Below are 16,668 nucleotides of genomic sequence, written 5' to 3'. Positions count from 1 at the left end.
AGTCACTTCGAGCTATAATACCTCACCAAAGACACTGGCTAGGCAGTCTCAGGGAAGGATGTCAGACATGATCTCCACAGAGCCAAGATGGAAGGAGAAAACTCAAAATCAGCAATCACAGTGAGATGAAATAGAAGCAGCTTCCATTTACTGAAAGTGATGGTTAAGAGAATCAACTCTGATAAATTCAGGCTTGATCCTCTGAAGCACCAGGTCTTTATTTTGTGGTTTAAGCAGCAATGTAAAAAAAAAAAAAAAAAATTAAAATAAAGATTTTAAAAGCGATTTTTTAATTTAAAAAAAATAACAGATTTTTTTTCTTTGGCCACGCCACGTGGTTTGTGGGATCTTAGTTCTCTGACCAGGATCGAACCCGGGCCCTCAGCAGTGAAAGCTCCAGGTCCTGACTACTGGACCGCCAGGGAATTCCCTAAAATAACAGACTGGAAACTTGTGTCAAAACCTGTTTCTGCAGTGCCTATCAGGGTGACTGGCACAGAGGAAGCCGATAATAAATATTTAACTAAGGAAGAGAAGAGCTCTTCAAACATCATACTGATCATTTACAACCTTTCTACCACTATTTTTTAAAATACTGTCCTACATTCCTTGAGAGGAGAGACCGAGCGCTGAGTGGGAAAGGAAGCAAAAGGAAGAGTGATGGAAGCAGACCAGACCCCCACCGCCTTGAGCAACTGAGTTCAGCTCCAATCTGTCCAACCAACTCGGCAAAACCAGCACCATGACTTTCACTTCACCAGAAACCTTAGAAAACACAGCAGCAAAGAAGTGTCTCATTCAAACATGCTCTTTGGGGGTTTCAACCCCTATTGCAATCAGGTCATCAAAATCCTCTTTCCACCTGTGCATGGTACTGTCCCCAGAGGAATCCTATGTAACACAACTATCTATACCCCATTCTATCTCCAGTGATGTTTCAGTGTCCCCGTATGAGTGAGCGCCACTTATAAATGCAGCCACCTCCTCTACCTAGCCCTACGCTGAAGCACCCTGAGGAACACATGACTATCTAACCCACTTTTATTTCCTTGTCTATTAGTACTGTACAGATTACAAACTCTCTTCATAACAGCCACTTTATTTCTTTAACTTTTATCGGAGTATAGTTAATTTACAATGTTGTGTTAGTTTCTGCTGTACGGCAAAGTGAATCAGTTACACATATACATGTATCCACTCTTTTTTAGATTCTTTTCCCGTATAGGTCATTACAGAGTATTGAGTAGAGTTCCCTGTGCTCTACAGTAGGTCCTTATTAGACTGGCTTATGAGAGCCAGCTTTCTCCTTATGTAGACAGAAAGAATGTTTCCTAAATAAGCTGCTAGAGATTCCACTGATCCTAAAAACTTACTCAGGTGACAGTATATGCAAGTACCCACAAAGAGAATATCATCACCCCAAATATGTAAATCCTTAATGTTTTTCAAAGGGTGATTGTTATTATCCCCATTTTATGAGTAAGGAAAATGACATCAGAGATGTAATGAATTTCCTCAAGTCATCCAGGTAACTAGTGGCCACTTAGTGCCAAGGCAAGAACTAGAAAAGCCAGGGTCTTCCTACCAGACCATTCTGTAGGATTTGCGAAAACCAGCACTCTGGACTTGTGACATTTAGTGGAGAGCCAGCTCTGCTGAGAACAGGGTGCCCTCAGTGAGAGAGCAAAGCTCTGATAGTTCACAGAGAGCCCCATTGGTCCAGGGGCACAGGAGCTTCCTCTGGCCATGGCAGAGAGAAGAGATGAGTAAATTCTCTTCCCCAAAACAACTGTTATACTGAGCACGATTGTAAAAAACAACAATTTCAGGACTCTGGTAATCAACTGAAGTCAAACAACAAACTGAGAAATGTTTATTCATGAAAAACTGCTGAACTTCAGGTAGGAACAGGGGAGTTGGTGGCATTCTTGCCTGGGCTCCTCCCATCCTCCCCCTACATGCCCCCAGCCCCAGGGCCATCCTCAGCTCATCCTGCATGGTAGCCCTGTCACAGTAGCACTGACCCTGCAAACCTGCTACCAGAGGGGACTGCACAGGGCAAAAATCCCACACCCAGGAGTGTTGTCAATAAAATTAGCACACTGCCCAAGAAAAATGGGGAACGCTCACATTTCTGCTAGCCTGAGATTGCAGTCCTGCTCGGGGCAAATGTCAGACTGTGCACATGCAGAGAGGACCTGAGATGGCCCCAGGAGAAAAAAAAAACCCAGATCTGACTTGAAAACTGCCTGGCCTGTGAATGTGTCGCCCGCCACACTCACACACTGACCCACAAATCATATGGTTTATGATGTTCGATCACCTCTTTCAAATCCCCAGCTGACCACTAAGTTAACCAGTCAGAGGAGTGACCCCTAAAAAGAAAGGCTAAGTTAGAAAACAAAAACTGAGCAGACATAGCAGCAGCTGCGTATACAAAAGACACAGATTCTCAAATTAAATCGAAGCAAGTTCCTGAAAACAAAACAAACAGAAAACAATAACCAACCTGAGGGAAATAAACTTCCTAAGTTAAGATGCATATTGTAGTGACTAGAGCAATAACAACAACAAAAAAAACTAAACATAAACTTACTCTGATCCAGCAATTCTACTCTTAGTGTTTACCCAAGAGAATGAAAATGTATGTCCACACACAGACTTGTACATGAATATTCATAACAGCATTCTTCAGAATTGCCCAAACCTGACATTTCCTGACTTTACTAAGAAATCTCTCTCTCTGAAATGACATCTCATATGTAGGATCTTCAAGGTCCATCATTATCATAGTCAATTGTTGACCCAATGTTCATAAACTGGCAAATGGATAAACAAAATACAATGGAATATTATTCAGCAAGAAAAATGAATAGAATGCGGATACACGTTACAACAAGGATGGACCTCACGATCATTTTACTCAGTAAGAGAAGCCAGGCATAAAAAGATTATGTTGTACAAATCCACATATATGAACTCTCCAGAAAAGGCAAACCTATAGAGATAGAAAGCAAATCAATGATTGCCTGGAGCTAATGGTGCAAGTGGAAAAGAGCTGTAAACGGGCTTTTTATTTTTCATTTTAAATGAGCTGATCCAGGCTCTAAAACTGGATCGTGGAGATGCCTGTTCCACTCCACAATTCGTTAAATATCACTGAATTCTATTTACAGTGTGGTTCTCACTGGCAATTACAATGTCCAAGAAACTGCCAAACGATGCATTTATTTGTACTATCCTGAAGAAATTAAATACAGATTCTTGCTCTTTTTATGAACACTGAATATGGAATGTATGTAGGAGAAAAGTCAATCTTGAAAATTCTTTTCTAACGTCCCCATGATGCATTTCCTTCCTGTCACTGCCCTACTTAGAGCTCTCTTAGCAGAAGTAAAATGAAGCTCTACGGGGCTGAGGGATATAAAAGCAACTGTGAACTCTGGCATAAATGTCTTCTCTCACTAAGAACCTGTGGTTTCACAACTCATAATCAACCAGGAGAGGGCATGACAGTGTTTCCCCATAAACAAGCTTCTTCCAACTCACTTCTTTTCATTTCGTTCATTTCATTTGTGTGTGTGTGTGTGTGTGTGTGTGATTTTAAGAGCATATATATATAGAAGTATAGTTGATTTACAGTCTCACTTCTTACATTTCGCAAATGACTCTCTAGCTTCCTAGCAGGGATATGTTAAAAACAGATGTCACACAAGCAGCTTTTACACCACACGGATGCTATTCCTTGGCTCTTGGCTCAACAAATAACAGCATACGGTGATACATAAATATATACTTACCAAAAGAAATGTCCGAATTGTTCTTATTTTGTTAAGTTCAAAAAGCAATTTCTGTGCCTTCTCATGATTACTACAATATTCGTCGTAGATACGAAACTTGTCTTTCTGTGAATTCAAGTAAGAACCAGTTAGAGTCATTTTATTAGCCATTTGGAAATATTAAGTGTGATGTTTATGAACAAACTTTATTAAGTGTTTACTATGTTTCAAGAGCTATACTATGTGTATATGTAAGTATGTTTAATTTATTTTCCCTGATCCATGAAGAATGGTCTAGGAAAGGAGATAGACTTATATTAATTCCAATCCAATATGATGTATGCAATAAAAATTAAATGAACGACGTGGTAGCAGATTACAGAGAAGAGAGTACTTAGCTTTGCTGGGAGGATTGAGACACAGCTTTAAAAAAGATGTCATATGTGGGCAAGATACAGAGACATAAATCCATGACTCCCTAGCAGGGAGAGGGAAGAAAGTATTCTGGTGGAGGGAAAAGCATGTGCCAGATCATAAGAGCAATAGGACATAGTACCCTGCAGGTCATATGCACCAATCTGGACAGTTGTGTTTAAGAAGGACACTGACAAAGTGGAGAATAGTCAGCAACAGGCGACTGAGATAATGACAGACCCTGAAGATATTACATCTGAGAGGTCATCTCAGAGAGGGATATTTGTTAGTATATAAAAGTAAGGAATGGTAGCTACTTTCAAATAGCTGTCCTATTTATTGTAAAGGATTTACAACTCTTTGTAGCTCCAAAACACAATACTAGGACCACTGGGTGGAAATTGCAAGGGTCATGTTGGGCAGTGATAGGCAGATTTGGATTAATATAGAGATTTTCTAACAATTAGAGCTGTAACTAAAAGTGATCAAGTAAAAACAAGATCAACAACCTTCATAGATCCTATAGAAGGGATTCTTTCATAAAAGGAGAAATTTCACACCATCTTGATCTCTAAAGCTCCCTTCCATCTGTAAGATTTTCTCCAAGTATCTATGATCAATATCAAATATCCCAGTAAATATCCCAGTAAAAGAGGCAGACACAGAAAATGTAGTGACTGAATAGTAGAACAGAAGTGTGTCCTCTAAAATTTCAAAGACATATATTTAGAAACAATGAGTGCTATTTTATACAGCCAGTAGAAAATGTATTGAATTACTTATTTCAAGAGATGGGATAAACCAGAAAAAAACAAACTTCAGAAATAGTTTAACTAAATTCATGGCTGACAGATTCATAGTGTGTTACTGAGGAAATGGATGTCAGGGTGCAAGATTCCCATGTGCAGCCCGGCACTGAGATAGCTACTACTCCAGCTGGCCGGAGATGTGCATTCTTTCATGAAAGGGAACAGCCTGGATTAAGTGGATACAACACACGTGGCTTATAGTTTTGCCCAGTGAAAGCTTGATCTTCCTATACCCAAGGAGTCTCTCCCTTTAATATAATTATTTTTATGGAATATTTTCTGATTCTAAAAATAACATTTACAGAGTCTGCTCACCACATACAGAAATATAGATCTAGAAATTCCATATCATTACTTTATAAAAGAATGGAAATCAAAAATAAACAAAAATTGGTTTCTATGACAAAATACTCCTATACATTTTTAAATAAAACACTAATTGCATAGCATTTTGATAAGTAAATGGATTCAAATTGGTATTCTGAAAATTAGCATCAGCAGAGTGGTAGAAATAGCAGCATTATTTTTCTTTTGTCAGTATGAATGCACTTTAGTTCTGAAAACGATTTTCACCGTACAGGTGGCTTTTTACCTTGCAAATCGATTGCATAAATAATTTCAGCTATCATGTGCAAAGGGATGAAAATGATCATACAAGCACGACATACAATTTGAAATAACCAAGTACTGGCTTGTTCTTCTTCTGCACTGTTCAGTACAAGCCTCTGAGAAAAATTCAGATGCAGGCATATGTGTACCTAGAGGGACCAGGTCTGTTCACCTCCAGGTTAGTCACAAGTCGATTAACAAGGGAATGTTTTGACTAATAAAAGGCTCATCGCACCATTGTAAAAGTAAGGATTTTCTGCCTCAAAAGAGAAATGCTCTATGTTTGAGGGAAACATAAAAATCCATTCATTATGAAACAGCCTGAATATTCATTAGAATTCAAAGCTACAGAGGATGCAAAAAACTAACTCGTTGGGGAAAAGAAAAGCCTGTTTATTCTTCACTGAATAAAATGGATGATGTGAGGCCTTCTCCCCTTTTCTGGCTCTAAGTGGAAGATTTCATTGGCCTTAAAAGACCCCAAACTTTTGGTGTCAGATTTTACTTCGAATGCTGAATTCCCACATACTACTGTGCCAAAAGTGAAACTTTAAATTTTAGGGGGAAAAGCTTTTAAAATAAACAGAAATTGATCCTACAAAGTGAAGAAAGCAGGTTCCCACTTCTTGCTGAGCATTAGGTTCTGGATGTAAGCATTCTTCCACGACTTTTAAGAATTCTCTATGGACTGCAAGGATATCTTCAATGTTTGAGAACAGCATCTGTAAATAAATGTGTAAGTGCCATAGTGAAGCAAGTTTTAAAAAAAATTCTATGGGAGAAAAATTCCATGGGAGAAATAGAAAATTTTCTATTTTCTATTTCTATTTTCTGTTTTTCTATAAAATAGAAAAATTCTATTTTCTCTCCAAGTTGGAAACCTCGGTGGAGAGCTGTCCTTCCCACCCCCCACCCCCACCACGGCTGGCAGGGCACCCATTCTGTCTGGACATCCTCTCCCCTCCCACACAGTTCTGGGAACCGGGAACCTAGTCCCGGCTCTCAGGACAATCCTGAGCAACTGAATCCAAGCATGGTCGTTGTCCCACCCCACTAAGGACCGCGGACTGCAGGTAAAACAGCGCGGGCAGATTTGCTGGCAGGCTTTGGGGGAAGGGCCTCTCTGCCCATAGAAGTCCCTGCTATGGGAATCAAAGTACCTTCATGTCCCTCTGAGTAACAGGTGTCTTTTGCTTGCAACCAAAAGCACCCAAACTAAAACACTCCATGTAAGGAGAATGTAAACGTTACTATTGAATTTAATGGGAAACGGTCAGATGTGCCTATAAATTCCTTGGGAATTGTTTATTTTCCGTAAAATAAAACAGCAAGTTGGCATCCAAAATAAATATCAAGGATGATTTATACAATTGCAATGAATAATGACTATAGCACAATTAATTTTCATTTACCATGCCCCCTTTTCCCCAAAACTCTTCACAATTTTCCTTCCCTACCGTTTAAAAGGAAATGCTTATACATGTGTGAGCTGAAGATACTGTGTGGATGACTTCTGCCCCAGTGGACCATCCAAATCGTTTGCTCTCCAGGGGTCAGAGACTGGAAGCCGCCTTTGCCCACATCCTGCCCCCCAGGCCCTCTAGCAATCCCCTCACACGTGGTTCAGCTCCTTTCCCCTCGAGAGACATGAAGGTTCTTGGACTTGGGGTTATGTTTTTCCTCCTTTCAAACGTTTCCAAGGTCTTGGCAAAAATTTCTCTCTGTCTTCTACACCATCCTCATAACCCCCGTTTCTTTTCCCAAACCCTAGTTTCCCTTTTTCTCATTGCTGGCCACACGACGACTGGTGACTGGCACAGAACTTATCCCGGAAGTGGAGACAAGTTGACGAGCCCTGAGGCAACATCCCACGGGGACAATTTCATCTGAGGGGACCTTGTGCTGGGGTCGAGGGCACCTCCTCACCTTCACCGTTTCTTCTGTTACATTTTTGTCAAGTTTCGACGCAGCGCACTGGTTCATCCGGTGTAAGAATGCCTGCAGGAAGCAGGAAAAGATACTATGAAGGCAACATTGGACTAATCAAATGAGTGTTGATCTGAATTAATTGTTTTTTATAAGAAACCAAAGTTTAAAAATCCAATAACTAGGGCTTCCCTGGTGGCGCAGTGGTTGAGAGTCCGCCTGCCGATGCAGGGGACGCGGGTTCGTGCCCCGGTCCGGGAAGATCCCACGTGCCGCAGAGCGGCTGGGCCCATGAGCCATGGCCGCTGAGCCTGCGCGTCCGGAGCCTGTGCTCCGCAACAGGAGAGGCCACAACAGTGAGAGGCCCGCGTACCGCAAAAAAAAAAAAAAAAAAAAAATCCAATAACTATCGAGTGTAACAGTTTTGTTGTAGAAGGCAGAAATCTTGTGCGTTGCTTCTCCTACCTGGGAATTATATTTCCTTTATAGTTTGGGAGCAGGACCAAAAGTGATCACGTAGATATGAATTAAACGTATCCACCAAGACCTCAAAGTTCTGTGGTAAAACACACAGAGCCAAATGCTTCCTAAACTTCTAAGTCTTGTGAAGCACAAAAGACCAAAATCTAGCCCAAAATGGGATTTCTAATACAAACAAAAGGGCCAGAAGTTCTAAAGGGAGCCCTTTAGAAGTGAGAGAAATTGAGGAAGTGAGGGAGGAAGGGAGAAAGAAAGGGACCTTCAAGAAGGAATGGAAGAATTTCCCATCTGCTCTTGCCCCATTCAAGTTTTAGGAAGCCAGAATTTGTATTTCTGGGATCAGGTCTGAGCTCTCCACAGCCCTATGGTTGGCAAATGAGTTCATTTGTATTTCAAAGATCTGGACTCTTCCTGATGGTCATTAAGCCCATGACTAAATAAGCTATTATTTTAGCAAAGAAAAAAAAGGATAAAAAGAGTTATTTATACTGAGCCTTAAAAGAGAAAGTTTAGAAGGAAAGAAAGACGAGACTTCTATCCAGCAAATACAAGACGTTGTCCTCAAGACAACGTCCACTAACTACCTAGTGACCACGTGAGATCATCCCTTCCCTTGCCTGTCTTAAGAACTCCAGCCACTACCTGCCAGGTCAGGGCACATAGAAGCTTGAAGGAATCTCAACATACTGCATCAAACAAATGAAAATTAATGTAAGAATTTCATTAAAAGAAAAAAAGAAGTTCATTTTTGACATGCTATATTTACAGATTTAAAAGATTAACAAAACCCAGGATTGTGCATAATATTCCAAAATTATCACCCTCAAGACATTGCTAGTAACACTATAAAATGGCACAACACTTTTGAGGACAACTTACAATATATCTCAAATTTTTAAGTGGGCATTCCCTTTAATCCAGTAATTCTACTTCTGGGAATTTATCCTAAGAAAATATTCAGACAAGGGGTTTCAGTGTATTGATTACAAAAGTGGAAACCACCTAAATGCCCATAATTAATGGGATCATTTAATATATTATGGTACATGTAAACTACAGAATACTGTGCAAAAGTATAATCGTAAATGGAATGGGATGAAAATTATATATACATATGTGTGTATACAACAGATGTCTGTAAAATACTGTTTGGCGAAAAAAATTACTAAACAGCATACTGGATGTGCACATACCTATACATACACACTTTCGTGTATATATACATATATATATATATACACACACACAACTGTATATGTGTGTACATATACGTATATATTATATATACAAATATTACACATGTATATAATATATACATATATACACATGTGTAATGTCAGTGTGCATTCATACTAAGAAAAAATATGTAGCATATACCAAAATGCAAACAGTGATTACCTCCAGGTGATAGGAAGATGACCTTTGTACACTTTCTTATTGTCAGAATATCTGGCTGTGTGCATGTTGTAACTTTTGTAAAGAAAAATAACAAAATTATTTAAAGGAAACAAAACAAATGGGCCACAGATCTTACTCCTAGCTTTAGCTTCAGCACCATCTTGATTCCTGATTCAATGGGTTCACGTTTCAGATTCCACAACTACAAAGCCACATCAGAACTGACAGCCGCAAATGAACGAAAGAATTCAGCTGAATTAAATAAAATGAATATGAAAGTATTGGATGTCACCTTAACTTTTTTATTGGAAACATGATACAATCTTTTGAAATATTATCTAAAGTTAGGTATAATTGGCAATGGAGAGAGATTTTCGAATTTTCTGACTTTAAGTGCCCATTTTAATTAGTGTTAGTCTAATTTTTAATTTTAGTTTTGTTTTTCTTGAATAGTTTTCCATATACCTATACTAAAAATGCTCCTTACCTCTTTCTGTTTAGTCTTAAAACAGCACGGCTGCTTTGGTTGCCGAGTTTACATTTCATATTAACCACATAGGAAACATAACCTCTCGTGCAAGCAAAACTTAAACTTCACTTCTACATGTATAAACCTTATCTTCATAAACTGAACTCAGTCACATTCTGAAACGAAAAAATTGAAGACAGGAGGTAGTGAAAATGAATCAAACTATGAGGTAGAAGGAAACATACAAGCTAATAAAGTAAACTCTATCTTTATCTGACTTTTTATCTTCAATCCTCCGTGACAATACGGAACTTTTTGTTTAACTGCATATGAAAGAAAACCTGGAACTTCTTAGCATTTCTAACCAAGCATTTATTTTTCCCAAGAGCCTCATTTTACAAAACAGTGAAGGCAGATTTAAGATAGTTTGCTCAGAGAGCAAAATCATGAAAACTGTTTGACATTTTTTGCAAAATGTGTAAGTCTTCCTCTCTGAAGATAAACAACGTGTTCTCAGAATCATCCTTTAACAACCAGAATCTACAGATCCTTTCAGACTTTGGTAACTGGGGCATTTAATCTTTCTCCTATCAATCAAGGAAGCATTAATACCCTAGTCACAAAAACACATGAGATTTAATATGTTGTTTTATCTCTGTATTCATTCATTCTCCCTGGTTCAGAATTTCATCAGAATTAGATCATCTTCATTCTGATACAAATATATGGAAAATAAGTACCAGAAAATGGCTTTTAATGCCAGTGGTTCTCAAACTTTTCACTGTGTATAAGACTTGGAGAGTTTCTTCCAAATGCAGATTCTCCAGCCCTGTCCCCAGAAGGCCTGATTCAGCAGATTGGTTTAGGACCCAGAAATCTGCATTTTGAGCAAGTTCCCTAATACACTTGGTCCAGAGACCACAGTCTGATGATCTTTATGTTTATTCTTCCAAAGACTAAAGAAACAGACTGTGAAACAAATAAGTAAGACTCAATGGGAAAAACGGGTTCACTTATTTCACCCTGACTTTCAACTCCAGGTCATACTCCCTCTATGTACAGTACCCTCTCGCTCAGCCGCTTGGAGTTTCTGATACCTCACCAGAGGACCCTCCTCTCAACAATGAAAATCACAATCTGGGCTGTGTAAACAGATGATAATAATCTCTGAAGGCTAGCGAGATGCAGAGACAGGTGAGCCAGGTAAGACAGCCTAGGTCACCTGTGGAGGAAGGGAGGCTTGCAGGGGCCCCTCCCTGCACCTCCAGCTTGCAGGTGTGTAATTAGCACAGCACACACTCAGCAAACCAGCACAGTGTAGTCCCAGATATCACTCTAGTCGTGGGCTGCTTGCTTCCCATTCAGAGACCTCACCTCACCTTCTCTTCAATTTGGTCCACGTTGTTTTCCTCTCAGCAAGAGTTTGATACAATGTATTAAATGTGATACATTAGTTAAAGTTTAAGAAAGCTAAAAATGTCACAAGTTTGCTACCAAGAAATCAAAAGAAGGAAGAAAACTCTTTCAGATATAATAGGGAGATGACAGAAATCCCCTTTGGCCTCGTCTGTCCATCCGGGCCACTGCCAGCTCGAAAGTAAAGTCCATGATGAGTTTTAGTCTCAGAATGCATTTGCTTAGCTTATAATTTCAATGTACAAAATGATAATCTTTCTCAACTCATTTTTGTCCTCCCACTCTTTTCATCAGTCAGACACACACAGATCACTCTCAAATATCGCACAGATTTTAACAGTTCGCACTTTTAATTCTAGACACCTGATGCCAATCTGAATTTCATATCATACAGGGATTAAACCTTATTACTCCTATAAATATTCTACATTCAGAATGATTTTAGCAGCAACCTGTCACCTTGAAACCGTGGCTATTTAATATCAATAGAGATGGATAAATTTTACATATGAAGGATTTAAGAGGAGCCGCACTAGTGCAGGAAAAAGTGTACTCATTTCATGAAAAGACGTGGAAAAAATAAGAGTAAATATTTTCCTTTCACCTCCTGAATTTAAAACAATATTGTGACATCAAAATTCTTTGGAAGACAGTGTTTTGTTTTGTCTTCCTGAGAAAAAAACAAAGTCCTATTAAGTGAAAAAGCCTTGTCATTTGAGTTTGCCTTGAATACCTGGTTGATCGTGGCGCCATTTTATTGGAATGGAGAAGTCGAAATGAGGAGTAATTGTTGGAGTGGGAGGATCAGCTTGTCCTGGCCATATTGAATTGGAGATGCCTACTGGACGCTAATGTAGAGATCTCAAGTAGGGAGGTAGCTGTACTGATCTTGGTTTCTAAGGGGAGTTCGAGGCTGAAGTTAAAGAGTTGAGTGCCCCTGGCACAAAGACATAACTCAGGGAAAGTGTTCATAACTCAGGGAAGAGAGAAGAAACAGCTGGCCCCAGTTCATTGGAGAAAGTATATAGATAGAGAAGAAAAAAAAGCCCCAGGACATAACCTTGGGGACACTCCAACATTTAGAGGTCAAGCAGAAGAGAAACCAAAGAAGCCAGTAAGGTAGGAAGGAGCAAAACCAGGAGAGTATAGTGTCACAAAAGCCAACAGAGAGAGGGCTTTAAGAAAGAAGGAGTGGTCAATCGCTTTAACAGTGCTGAGAATTCAGGTAAGGTACAGATATATGACTTGACAACACAAGGTCCGTCACTGGTGATCTTGACCATGGCACTCCCAAATGAATGGATAGAAGGAGAAATGGAAAACAGAAAGATGGAGTCTATAACCACAGAAAACGTTTAAAAGTTTTTAAAGTTTTGCTGAGAGAGGGAGAAGAGATATGGAGGTGAACTTAGAACAAGGAACAGTTTATTTTTTAAGCTAGAAAATACTAGCTCAATTCATCGTTCGAATTATGTTATATGTTCCCTTATTATACTTTTGGCAAATCCTTCATAAATTCTCCAGTCCACTGGATCTCACTTTTTCCTGAACACCCATTGAGTCCCAATTTTTTGAGTAGGACTCCTTTATTTAACATGAAAAAAAGTAATAGATGTGCATATTGTGGTGTTAAGGTCTGTAAATTTAAATACATATTAACTATTAACCACTAGACAAAATTCAACGATAGGCGTTGTTCTTGGCAGTGGTTCTTAAACATTTTAATCTCAGGACTCCTTTACACTCTTAAAAATTACAGAGAACCACAAAGAGCTTTTATTTATGTGTATGATTATCTAACAATATTTAATATGTTAGCAACTAAAACTAAGGAAAATCTTAATATTTGCTATCCAAAAAATTCATTTATTTACAAATTTATTTAAAATTAACAATTATAAACCCACTACATGTTAACATATATAACATACTTTTACGAAAAACAGCTATCTTTTCCTAAAAAATTTTAGTACGAAGTATGGTACTATCTTATAAGAATGCAAATTTCTTTAACGTCTGGCTTAATAGAAAATAGCTGAATTCTCAAATGCTTCAATGCATTGTGATATATTGTTTGGAAATGTATTTTCAATGATAGTTGGAAAAGGGAAAAATATGTTCATTGCTAAAACATTTTCAGTGAGTTGTGAATATTCTTCTTTAATACAACAACAAAATTCAATAAGTGGTAATTTCTTAAAGGTAGTCATGATGTGGAATCTGAAACCGTATCAGTGAACTTTTCATACTCTGTTACCTTAAAACCCATTGACCTATCTTGGAATTTGAAGAGACCTTTTATCCATGTTTGATATTGTACATTTTTTAATAGTGATTCACTGAGAGTTATGCATATCTTCCAAATATTAACACATTTCATTATTCAATATTAAAAAAACACATCACATGAGTTAATATCAGTATATCCAACTCATTAGAAAAGTCTTTAAGTATAAGGAAGCTGCCAAGCTCACACTGGTAGACATAAATTTTCCAAACTCTAAATTCACTTGAATTTATCACCATAAGCAAAGACTACCAGTTTTTTTTCTTGCAATGACAGGCTCACTTCATTCTTTTTTGAGAAAATATCTTCCAAATACCCAAATACCCCAAATCTGAAACCACAGTTCATCCCACAGCTGCTGTTTCAAGTAAATATGATGTTCCATAGTAACTCAAACAATCACACCCAGTCTTTCCCTGGAGACAACCGTAACACTTGCATACGCAGCAAAGTACCTAGCTATATCTCCCATCTCATCTCACAGAATATTAAACAGATGTGCTTAAGAGTCAAGACTTAATAAAATTAATAATTTTTACAGCTTTATCCAGAACATTCTTCAATGCAACCAGCATTCCCAACCACCCACGCGAGTGGGTGACAGTGAAGTATACAGTGACAACTAGTACAGTTTGGTGCCACTGTGTTGACTCACGCTAAAGCACCAGCAGCTTTACACATCATTGCTTTGCACCATTAGTGCAAACATCAACACACAAACAGGTGAAAACAGAATTACAACTTACCAAATCACAAACACCTGAGCTGAAATGTTTGCCAGAAGCAGTACAGGTTAGGAAATCCTGAACTGTAACTGACAAATTATTGAAGGCTCAGTATGGACAAGTCTGAGAATTAAAACTCCAGGGGGACACAGTCAAAGGAGGGAGGGGAGGGCTCACACTTTTGTGGGTTTTACCTCCAGGAGCTTTACCAGTTTCTCACAGTGAATATCAGAGTGAACTCTTCTCCTGTGCCCGTAGAGGGAGGGGAAAAGTAACCATTTTGAAATACATCAGAGCATTCTGTTCTTCTTAATGAGGTCTGCTCAAGAAGACACTATTTTACCAGAGTCTACACTACTGGGGTTATAGCAGAGCCTAATTAAACTGTGGGAAGAGAAATGCTGACTCCTGCCTGCTCTAGTCTTCCAGATGGGAAAAGAAAAATACTCAACCCTCACTTACACTTGCCAACTTTTTCCATATAAGGAGGGGGGACTACGGAGAAAAACTGGTGAAGTTCACAGCTCAGGGACACAGGCTCACCAAAAGACTTAATCATAAGACTACAGAACAAACACTTCCCATCCCCCCACATCTTACTTACCACACACTAAAGGCCTATTTACCAGAGTTCCTTTCATACAGTACATCATGTCTGGCTTTCAACCAAAAATTACAAGGCATACTAAAAGACAAAAAAAAGCAGATAAAAGAGATGGAGCAAGCATCAGAACCAGACTCAGATATGGCAGAGATGTTGGAATTATCAGACTGGGAATTTCAAACAACTAGGAGTAATATGCTAAGGGTTCTGCTGAAAAAGGTAGACAACATGCAAAACAGATGGACAATGAAAGCAGAGAGATGGAAATTCTAAGAAAGGCTCAAAAAGAAATCCTAGAGATTTTTTTTCAAACTGTAACATAAATGAAGAATGCCTTTGATGGGCTCATTAGTAGACTCGAGTAAAGAATCACTGACTTTGAGGATATGGCAATAGAAACTTCCAAAACTGAAAAGCAAAGGAAAAAAAGAAAAAAAAAAAAGACTGAAAGAAATGGGATAGAATATCCAAAAACTCCACAGTTCTCCACAATGACATATGGTATAATATATACATAATGGGAATAACAGAAGGAAAAGAGAGATGAGAGAACAGAAGAAATATTCAAACAATAATGACCAAGAATTTCCCCAAAATCATGTCAGATACCAAACCACAGATTCAGGAAGGTCAGAATACCAAACAAGATAAATGCCCCCAAAACCCCACAATTAGACATATATTCAAACTGAAAAAAATCAAAGATTAAAAGAAAATCTTGAAAGAGCCAGAGGAATAAAACACCTTACTTACAGAGGAACAAAGAAAAGAATTACATTTGACTTTTCCTCAGAAACCATGCCAACAAGAAGAGAATGTAGTGAAATATTTAAAGTGTTGGGAGTAAAAAAATCACCAACCTAGAATTCTGTACCCTGTGAAACTATACTTCAAAAGTGAAGGGGAAATAAAAACTCTCAGACAAACAAAAATGGAGTGGTAGACCTGTCTTGCAAGAAAGAGTAAATGTTCTTAAAACAGAAGGCAAATGATATGGGTGAAAAATTTGCATGTGCATAAAAAAAGAAAAAAAAATCAGAGAGAAGGAATAAATGAAGGGAAAATAGAAACTTTTATTTTTCTTATTCTAAATTGATCTAAAAGATAAAAGTTTGTTGAAAGAATAACAGCAACAATGTATTCAATTATGTATGTATATGTGTGTGTATACATACACATGCTTATGTATTCTTATGTACAAGTGACATGAATGACAGCAATGACACAAGGAAGAAGAGGGAGGTATTAGGAATATTTTGTTATTATAAGATACTTGCACTACCCGTGAAGAGTTATAGTGTTATTTGAAGGTGTACTTGAGTCACTTGTAAAAGCATATTGCAAACTCTAAGGCAACCACTAAAAAAAAAGTTTAAAAAGAAGTATAATTGATATACTAAGAAAAGAGAGAAAATGGAATCAATAAGCTGCTCAATTAAAGCCACAGAAAGAATGGAAGACAAAAACAGAAAAAAAGGGCAATAAATAGAAAACAGTAAAAAATATGGGAGATATTAATCCAACTATATCAAGAATCACACTGAATGTCAAGGGTCTAGATACACCAATTAAAAGAGGTTGTCAGAGTGGATCAAAAAACAATACCCAACTCTACATTGTCTAAAAGAAACCCACTGTAAATATAAAAACACATATAGATTGAGAAAAGGGATGGTAAAAGATATACTATGCTAACATTAATCAAAACAAAGCACCGCCTGGAGGGGTGGGATAGGGAGGGTGGGAGGGAGA

The 16,668-nt window shown here is 38.2% G+C and overlaps 1 protein-coding gene across 1 annotated transcript in view; it reads right to left on the bottom strand.

The window, feature by feature from the left end:
- The window catches only part of PREX2 (phosphatidylinositol-3,4,5-trisphosphate dependent Rac exchange factor 2), a gene marked incomplete at both ends in the record, with an annotated part of 282,561 nt that overhangs the window by 194,717 nt on the left and 71,176 nt on the right, over nucleotides 1–16,668 (bottom strand). The window contains 3 exons of the mRNA XM_079722715.1: nucleotides 3,801–3,905; nucleotides 6,211–6,333; nucleotides 7,538–7,609. Coding sequence (XP_079578841.1) covers nucleotides 3,801–3,905; nucleotides 6,211–6,333; nucleotides 7,538–7,609 — 300 coding nt within the window. The remainder of the gene's footprint in view (nucleotides 1–3,800; nucleotides 3,906–6,210; nucleotides 6,334–7,537; nucleotides 7,610–16,668) is intronic.

The sequence above is a fragment of the Hyperoodon ampullatus genome, assembly GCF_949752795.1.
Source record: "Hyperoodon ampullatus genome assembly, chromosome: 17".
Taxonomy (NCBI): domain Eukaryota; kingdom Metazoa; phylum Chordata; class Mammalia; order Artiodactyla; family Ziphiidae; genus Hyperoodon; species Hyperoodon ampullatus.
Note: the sequence above shows the minus strand (reverse complement) of the source record. Positions and strands in the feature narration are given on the sequence as shown.